This window comes from Cariama cristata, unplaced genomic scaffold (genome assembly GCF_000690535.1).
Source record: "Cariama cristata isolate BGI_N322 unplaced genomic scaffold, ASM69053v1 scaffold23909, whole genome shotgun sequence".
In the NCBI taxonomy this organism is placed as follows: Eukaryota; Metazoa; Chordata; class Aves; order Cariamiformes; family Cariamidae; genus Cariama; species Cariama cristata.
In genome coordinates, this window is record NW_009637768.1 from 5,325 (window position 1) to 15,387 (window position 10,063).

Genomic DNA, 10,063 nt, shown 5'->3' on the forward strand with positions numbered 1-10,063 from the left:
CCCTGCGTTCAGGTCAAGTTCGGGCACGTCCGGGTGCCTGCCATGCCGCGTGAGCACCGCGAACTGCCGCGGTGCAGCACATGGTCCCACCGTCATCATCGGGAAGAGCAATATCGATTTTGTGTATTTCTATTAGTAGTAATATTAGCTTTAATATTTATTTATACTATTTTCACTGTTACTGTTTTATTAAAGTTTGTTTTAAGTTCCAACCGGTCAGTCTCTCTCCCCTTTCTCCTCTCCTTCCCCCTCTGGGAAAGGATGGGGTTAACAGAGAGCATCTGCACCCGCTTTAAGCGCTGGCCCAGCCTTAAACGGTGACAATGGTCTAAATATTTTCTTTCAGCAAATGCCAGTAATCATTGCAGGAAATGAGCAGCAGCAGAAAAAATATTTAGGAAGAATGACAGAGGAACCGATGATGTGTGTAAGTATAACTGAGGAACACTGTAGGCTCTTCGTAATGTTTTAATCATGGTTTGTTTGTGTTTTTTTTAAAAACACTGATACCTGCTCACAACGTAGCCTGTTGGTTTGCAAATAAACAGTGGCATTTACTGAAAGTCAAGGAATATTGAATTAGAAGCATTCAATAAGCAAATAGAAGATATTACCTGGAAAACCATCCTAAGTCACTCACTGAAAATGAATACCTTTTATTTCTCTTTCAAGAGAAGGTGTAGGAGTTTAAGAAAAATGCAATGTTTATATAAGCACAAACTCAACTCAGATGGGCATTAAACTGCATTTATGGATCTTAAGTATTATCTAAGCAAGATTTGTTACATAGAAAGAAGTAGAGATTCATGCGCAATGTGTTAAAACCTGAACAACTAAGCCTCATAAAATGAAGAGCACGGTAACCATGAAGGGTTACTCTGTGCTCTCATTTTCAAATTTGAAAGATTCTCAGCTTTCATATCAGAGTTTGCGAAGCATAAGGAAGTGATGACTTATTAAAAGTTACAGAATGGTTCTGTTTATCATTAAAAGACAATTCTATGTATTATTACGGATTTATAATGAAAATTAACCCATACATGTTTGGATTCTTACGACAGTTTTGGGTTTTTTTTGATGTAGTATTTTGGGGTTTTCCACTTAAAATTTTTACAGATCAGTTTTGGTGCACATAATTCTGCAATAACTCATGGTTGCTTAAAAATAGAACTTTTATTCCTCAAGATTTTGCATTTTATTTTCTTTTAGGCTTACTGTGTAACAGAGCCTGGAGCAGGCTCTGATGTGGCTGGTATAAAAACAAAGGCTGAGAAGAAAGGAGATGAATATGTTATTAACGGTCAGAAGATGTGGATCACAAATGGTGGGAAAGCAAACTGGTATGTTGACTTTTGAGTGAGGTTACATTTTCTGTTACTCTCCTCTATGCTGGGGTGGTGGTGGGGTGTCCCCAAGTTAGATACTAGCATTCCTTTGAAGATCTGTTACAAATCTGAACATTCATTATGTTTCACCACACTACACTTCAATCTGTGACCAGTTTATCAGGACAAGGTATAAGAAGTCTCAGTGCTGTGCAATGCCTGAAAAGGATAACCGAGTGATGATGTGACAACTCCATTCAAGAATGCCTCTCAATTTTTGCTGCTATCAAACAAAATTAATTCCGCTTTCTCTTCAGGGAAGGGCAGCAACAGTAAGTGTTAACCTGCAAAGTGCTCAAGAGGCTCGTGTTACAAGCAACCTTGCTTTGTGAGTGTGGTGACTGAGATCAGTTGCTTCTGATTCTAGTAGAATCATCTCTCACTTTTAGTGAAGATAGAAAAACTCTAGGATTGTGGTGTTACATTTTATTTTCATTAGGGAAGACATTTTCCAAGTGTCAAAGAATCCAGATTTCGTTGTGGTGTCTATGGAGGTTCTTTACAATATAGACCACTTTCATCGTGCTCATCCCCAACACATAAATTCTTTTTAATTCAAGAGGAAAAACTGATACTTTTACATATAAATTTATTTCCTTGTTCAGGGCAGAACCATCAAAGAGAATCTATCAGCTATCTTTTGATGTTACTGAACACCACAAATGTGATTTAAAACTGTTTAATTTGTAACACAAAAACCGTAATTTACAACTTCGGAGAATAAAATTAAGATATTTGAAATCAAGAGGATAGCATAACATTTTGCATGCAATACTGTATTTCCTAAACAATAATTTTTATGTATGTGCCTCTTTTGTACTATTTGTGAAGCTGATTGTAATATTAAGACTTAAAATAAATAGAAAAGGTGGAGAACTTTTGCTTGTTGATCTGAAGGAATTTAATTAAATCTTGACTTTTGCAGTAAGAGATGCACTGACATTTCTTCTCTCATTCCCTCTCAGGTTTTTTTTGGAAGGGCCAAGAAAAAAGGGTTGTTAACTTATTGATAGATTTACTGTATGGTACAAACAAACATAAAAACATTGAACGTAGTAGCTACAAAAGTATCTGACTGTTAATTGTGAGGATAAACTGACTCCCCTCATCTTTGTTTTACACTAGGTATTTTTTGCTAGCTCGTACCAATCCAGATCCAAAAGCTCCTGCAAGCAAAGCCTTTACTGGATTCATTGTGGAAGCAAATAGCCCTGGAGTCCAAATTGGAAGAAAGGTGAAGAATGTACCTCTTATTTGTTAAGTCAGGAATTATTATTCACTTCTAAACCAATAATGCAACTAATTGCCATTCAGTAAAAAAGACTGTTAAGCAACTGAACGTTTTCATGTGCTCATGTACAATAATATTTTCATTTTCACAGCATACAGAAACTATTAATAACACATACTTAATAATTATAATTTTATTAATTCAGATAAGGAATCATTCAGAATGGTCTAAGATGACTTTGCACAGCTGCAAAAGAATCTTTGAGAACTATTTAATTGGCAAGTGCCAATTAATGTGAAGTAGTATGCCTTGGAAGTGTGAGAAGCAAGGTGGACAACTTTAACCATGAACACACAGTGTGCTTCAATTTTAGCTACTCCTGCTCAAGGAATAGGCCTGAGATGCTGGTGCTAGTTCTCTTTTGGGGTGGGAGAGGGAAAGAAAGAAAGAAAGAAAACAAAGAAAGTACTATTTTCAGTAGCAGGCAAAACTAGACATTGAACATTAGGAAAGGAATCTGAAAACTTGAGAATCTCATTTATTTGTTTGTTTGCAGTACAGCTGTATTTTACTACTGCCTACATATTAGGTTCTTTACTTTTTCCTTTCCCACCTTAAAAGATACAGTTGAACTAGAAAAAGACAAATCAGTGATTACAGTGACAGAATTGCTTTCACATACAGAGAAAGTAAACTGCCCAGCTTTGACAAATTAAGGGCATGCTGGTCTGTAAGTGCAAAACTAGTATTTGTTGTATATATGGTGATTTTTAGATAAAACCAAAGTGTTTGGGGGGCGGGGGGGGGGAAAATATGCTTTGAGTAAACTAATGAATGAAAACACGTTGTACCTTGGAAGAATCCAATTTAGTTGCACCTCTGTAAACTTCCCTTTTCAGGAAATTAATATGGGTCAGCGTTGCTCTGATACAAGAGGTATTGTCTTTGAAGATGTAAGAGTTCCGGAAGAAAATGTATTAATAGCTGAGGGAGCTGGCTTTAAAATCGCAATGGGAGCTTTTGATAAGACCAGACCACCCGTAAGTATCAGAAATAAGTTACATAAAAAATGTACCAGGAATTTCTGATTTTCATTCTGTGCTATATTTAATTCAGGTAGCAGCTGGTGCTGTTGGGTTAGCAAAAAGAGCACTCGATGAAGCTACTAAATATGCTTTGGAGAGAAAAACTTTTGGGAAACCAATTGTTGAAGTAAGTTAAATATGTAAAAATAAATATATCAGAAAGCTATGTTTTCATACCAGATGTACTGCTGGTGAATTTTCAAGGTTGTTCCTTGATATTTGGGACATGTGATTTATTATATCTCTGCCATTGCTTGGGGTTTCAAGTATATAGGCTAGTGCTATCTCAGTACATCTAGCTATGCAGTAGCTCCTGGGATTCTTCTATAACTTATTGATAATAATAGTAAAATGACAAAGAAAACTCCACCCAAACCCCTGAAACTCATGTACTGTCAGGACATACTTAAGTTCTTAAACTCTAATGAACAGGGATTTCAGGGAAGGAAAAAACCTTTGTGAGGTACATGAAACGACTCACAGTATTAATATTAATAGAAAACATTGCCAATCACACCACTTACCAGGTTTTAAGAAATATGAATAAACAGCAAGCTAAATACAGATCTCATGAAAAGTAAAGCACAGCTTCATAATTCAATACCTAATCCCTGTGACTAAGTGGATTTTCGAATTAAAAACTTGAAAGCCTAATTCAACATACTGTTGAGAGCCTGATCCAAATTCTGTAGAACTCCTCAAGTACAATTTCCTGAGTGTGCTGAATTTGCAAATTAAGAAATTAAGAAGACTACACTCTTCTTGGATGTCAGAGAATTTTAAGCAGGCAATGTTAACTTAGTTTATTTCATCATTCGTAGCACCAAGCAGTGTCTTTCATGCTTGCTGAAATGGCAATGAAAGTGGAACTTGCTAGGCTGGCTTACCAAAGAGCTGCATGGGAAGTCGATGCTGGTCGCAGGAATACTTACTATGCTTCCATTGCAAAGGCATTCGCGGGTGATGTTGCAAACCAAGTAGCTACAGATGCAGTGCAGATTTTTGGAGGAAATGGATTTAATACTGAATATCCTGTAGAAAAACTAATGAGAGATGCTAAAATATACCAGGTGAGTAAAAGAGAATGTGATCTTTATAGTAATGCATACATTTTACATAAAAAAACTGATGGCTACTTAAAGTCAATCATGTACACATATTTAAAAATTTTTGAGGATGAGAGCAATAATCCTTCCATTTAAAGAAAGAGCATTGACATCAGGCAAATTCTTGCATACAAAACTCTTTGCATTAGATCAACAAATTAACCTACACAAGAGAAATAAATTTAGTGGCATGGTTTATTTTTTCTGATGTGATAACACTTTGAAATTCTTGGACTCTTTGAACTCTTAGAAAAAAGCACTGCAGAAAACTGATCAAAATGCTAGTGCTTGCTTTGGTATTCTGCAAGTAGGGATGGTTTATGTATAAGGCTGTTCTCTTTGTCACTTCTTGCTGTTCTCTAAACCTTCTGTCTGAAACTTTGGTATCATAAACTGGGCAGATTACTTCAGTTGAAATATTACCAGCACTGAGTATCATGGATTAATTATCTTGCATATGTTGTAGTAACAGAAGTGTGGCACAGCCTGGAGTGATTAACCTCCCCAAAAAAAAACCCCGCCCCCAGCCCCCGAAAAGAACAAAACATGCTTGTATTTACTCATGTTTAGCCCATAGTCACCCATAATCCCCAGATCTTTTTCTGCAGTATTATTACCAAGAAATTATTCCATGTCATAATTCTTCTCTTAGCATATACTATGATACAGTTCTTTATTCAGCAAGAATGATTTAATTATGCTTAGCAAAACCAGTAATCTTTATCTTTTCACCTCTCTCTGACATTAATGACTACATAAAACATATCAAAACAGGTATCAAGAAATGCATGTGGACCATGATCTGTAATGTTAGTTATAACAACTGTTTTTCTTAGGATTCTAGCTAGTTGAAATTTTTCTTACAGCTGACTTTAAAATTAAAACTATTCTCACTAGCCAAGAATTTTTCTCTAAGGATAGAAAATTACTGTTTTGGAATCGCAAGGTTGAGTCCTAATTGCACTCCTGCAAGTAAGGAAATGAATGCGTAATTAAACTTCGTTATGATTAGGCTTTTTTCCTGTCAAGTTCCATGCTTTTCTAGAGAAAGAGAGTGGGAGGGTTAGAAGTTTATTTGAAAGTTGAAACTGATTTTACAGGATACCAGTTAATTTAGATTTTCCATTACACTGATCCATCACGAATGCATGGGTAGGTAGACTTTTTTTAAATTGTTTAAATTAATCAGATTTAGTATTAATTTTTGGTGTTTCTTCTGCTCCCCTTCATCCCCAAAAGAATAGAGGAAAGGCTTGTGTCTTTACAATTCTTTCATCCATTTCTCTTGATTACGCTTCCCTATATTACTGCCCAATTCCAGATGGTATATGCTTTTCATCATTTGTTTCATGTACAGAAACTTGGTTTTCCACCTGTTATTTTCTTCCATATATTTGATATTTCTCAGTATTCTGCTACTACAATTCTGCTACTGTGTTTACTGGTGGTAACATTCTTACATGTCCATACTTTGCTCTGGGTCTGTCTGGCTACAAATCTAGGCTACTATGGTAGGAACTCTACCTTAGTTTCTCAAATTCGGAAAATTTCCCTTCTTTAATTGTCAATTATGCTTGAAACTATTCCCATTGGCTTAGAAACCAAAACCTTTCTCATGGTTACTTAAGAAGGCTGTGGGTTTTGATGTCTTTACACTTGGGTTTCATGTCTGTCTTCATTAGCAAGTAATTTAGATACAGGGTAAGCAGCAGCAGTTAGAGAATTCACTTTGAGAATTAACTGTTTCCTCTGAACCAAAAAACTAGCATGACCACAGGTTACAGTGTCTTTATTTTTCAAAAGCTTTGTAGGGTTCTTGGGAAGATTATCCTTATTTTATGACTATAGAGAACGTGAATTCACATACAATTTGCCAAAGCGAGTTTTGGCAGAACCGGTAGCTGAAACACTTAAACTCCTGAACTATGTTGCCCTTGAATCACGTTGCGCTATACCTGTGGAGTATATGGCCTTCTTTCTGCATTAGACCTACATACATGTTTTGTGTGTATCTCTGACTTTGCTGCCAGCAAGCCAAAGCGAACAGAGGGATGATGCAGAAAGTTTCTAGAGGAAAATGCAATATGTGGTAAAAAAAAAAAAAATAAAAAAAGAAATACTGTGTTGAAGAGAGTACTAGTTAAGAAGGAGCAGTGGCAATAAACGGATGAAAGCGAACATTCGCTATGGCCTTGAAAGGCTAGTCAAAGAAAATACTACACTCTCAGCACAGGTCACCTCCTCCCCTCCACCCATTGTTTCAAAACCTATTTTGTAAAACTTACATTATGTATTTTCTTCCCCAGATAAGACATTTTCCCCATCCTTCTTCACCCACTATGTCTGTTAATTTCATAAGAACCTTATTGAGTTTTGATGAGAGCATCTGAGAGAACAAAATTCTCTCTCGATATCTTGTATGTGGTTTATTGAGAATCGCTCTCAAATTTTTTCACTTTTCTCTGTCTTTCTGCACATCCTAATCCAAACTGGATTAGTGCTATGAAGGTTTACAAGTGTCGAAAGATACTTTAAAATATTTTAAAAAATAATCAGCTAACATTATTGCAAATCTTCTTTTCAGATTTATGAGGGAACTTCTCAGATTCAAAGGATGATCATAGCTCGAGAACATGTCGGCAAATACAAGGCTTAAAGAAACGTATCAAGCATGTATGGCACCGCTGTAGTGTTCTGTGTTCTCATGGAAGAGGATTTTAGTGCATTTCTCAATACAATTAGAAAGGCATGGAAAATTTCCTTCAAAATCTTTTTATTGTGTACATGATTAAGCACTACTTCTGTACTCCTCATCCATTCCCTCACTTCAGTCCTTCTGACCAACAAACTTGGTGTTTTCTAAACATTTCTGAATTCAAAAGTGATTGGTTGTCATCTTTCCCCACTCTCTCTCTTTCACTCAAATCTTTGGCTTTTGGTGGAAGAAGAGGTGAAAACCTTCCCTGTAAAATTTATATGATCAAAAAAGTGAACAAAATTCTGATTTTTTAAATTTTTTTTTTTGTCTGCGAAGGTATTCTGCATGTAACAAAGAAGTGGATTTTAGGAATTTCTATATTGTTTATAATGATACAGATTTGCTTTCACTGTTTTATCACTGGAGTTTAGGTGGCTATCAAATTAATAAATCTCAGGGAAATTTAAAAAAGCTGTTCTGCTCCTCAAGAATGCCATGTTGCAGCACATGGTCTCTAGGTCACCACTTGCTAAAATAAATGCTAACACTGTGGTTTTGTGGCCTTTAGAAATTTCCATCTTTAAAAAAAAATTGGAAGTGAATACATATTGACTTCTGGACCTTTCGGGAACATACATTTTCATAAATTACAACACAGATTGGTGTTACTTCTCTCAAATGGTGGCCAGATTTCTGCTTGCAGATTATCTATATTTTACACACGTTCACGAGTCAGTATGAATAAAAACTAGTTTTTGTTTTCATAGGGCTTCTTTTCAGTGACTTAACCTTCTTATTCACCTGAATGTAGCAAAGACAGAAATTGTCATTCAGTGCGTTTCTCTCTGTGCCTCAAAGGAAATGCAAGATTTATGAAGAAAATAGTTGTTTTCTTGTGCCTTAAGCAGGACTACTTCTTTATGGGTGAATGTTAAGTACTACTCTTGAGAAATACAGGTACGTGTTTTTATCATAGTAGGAAAAAAAGAAATACGATCATTCAATTTTAAACATGTTTTCATTTTAACTGATCCCATGCAAAAGAACCTGTAGGAAACTGCCTTATTTTCAGTTATAACAATGCTGTTCTAAACTTGGATATTACTCCAAATGCCCAAATACAGTAAAGGGCAAGAAATGAGAACCTCACAACACTGTTTTTTCACTGTAAAATTAAGTGATCAAAGTGATATTTCTGACAGTCATTTCTGCATTCTAGTAAATATTTATAAGCACAGAGGTGGAATTGCTTTTATTTATTTTGCTTGTCAGATCATTTAAATTGTATTTCAGGTAAGTTGTCCAGTGTCTGAAGTATGTTACAGCTGTATTGGAGTTGTCACTACACTACAGCCCACAGCAGCTGAATAGCCCTTCCAGCTCAGCAATACCAAGACCTGCGTTGCTGCTGTCTGCAAGTGCATTGGTTTTAAGGATTTAGATACTACCCAGTAGTAACAGAATATCAGCTTCAGAGAGCATGGCCTCTTTCACTACTACCCTTCTTAATCAAGTAAATGTTCAAGTAGGATGATTCAAGTGAAATTGTGTAGCTTTTCCTTAAGAATGACTTACAGCATTGCATTTATTTCAAATCCAGTATATTTAAACCTACTATTCCTTTGCACCAGTATATATACTCAACTACATTTCCTGAGAAGAAATTTTTGTGAGATTTTTTTTTTTACCCTGGATAGGCCCTTCTTTCAGCACTGGCAGAACGCACCTTCCCCAGACTTCTTGGGGAAAGCGCTCAGCACTTGGTGAGGTCACACCCGGAGTGCTGTGTCCAGTGCTGGGGTCCTCAGAGCAAAAGAGGCATGGACATACTGGAGAGAGTTGGGGGATGGGCCATGAAGATGATGGAGGGTTTGCAGCATGAAAAAAGGCCAAGAGAGCAGGGGCTGCTTAGACTGGAGAAGAGAAGGCTCAGGGGGATCTAACCTATGTGCATGAATGCCTCATGAGATGGAAGTAGAGGGAGCCAGGCACTCCTCAGTAGTGCCCACCAACAGGACAAGAAGCAATGAGCACAAATTAAAACACATGAAATCCCATCTGAACACAAATAATCACACTTGTTTTACTCTAAGGGTGGGTCAAACACTGGCACAGGTTGCCCAGATAGGTTGTAGAGCCTCCATCCTTGGAGATATTCAAAACCCAGTTGGACATGGTCCTGCACAACTGGCTCTGCTTGGGTAGGGGGGTGGACTAGATGACCTTCAGAGGACCCTTCCCACCTGAACCCTTCTGAGACTTCATTCGCAGCTACTCACTGACACGCCTTTCCTTCGCTACAGCCCCTGTCACGCACCCTCTGAATCTGGTCCTGGACTGTACAAATCCTGTCAGCAGGTAGGAAATTTGCATTACTTATTGAAGTGCTTAATGGCTGTAGACTGCCATCTTATTTACCTACGAGAAGATCAACACTGTGACAGGCTGCACAAGTATTTGCTGTATTTAAAAAAAACACCCACCCACCCCTTCAAAAGCCATCAAAATACCCAACGCAGCCCCATAACCCCTCAAACCCCTGCCCCGGACACCCTCCC

The 10,063-nt window shown here is 37.1% G+C and overlaps 1 protein-coding gene across 1 annotated transcript in view; it reads left to right on the top strand.

Annotated features, from left to right (window-relative positions):
• The window catches only part of LOC104168038 (medium-chain specific acyl-CoA dehydrogenase, mitochondrial), an 11,331-nt gene extending 3,868 nt beyond the window's left edge, over window positions 1-7,463 (top strand). The window contains exons 5-11 of the mRNA XM_009708476.1: window positions 347-427; window positions 1,210-1,340; window positions 2,511-2,619; window positions 3,516-3,656; window positions 3,733-3,828; window positions 4,523-4,771; window positions 7,392-7,463. Coding sequence (XP_009706778.1) covers window positions 347-427; window positions 1,210-1,340; window positions 2,511-2,619; window positions 3,516-3,656; window positions 3,733-3,828; window positions 4,523-4,771; window positions 7,392-7,463 — 879 coding nt within the window. The remainder of the gene's footprint in view (window positions 1-346; window positions 428-1,209; window positions 1,341-2,510; window positions 2,620-3,515; window positions 3,657-3,732; window positions 3,829-4,522; window positions 4,772-7,391) is intronic.
• Window positions 7,464-10,063: the final 2,600 nt, after the last annotated feature.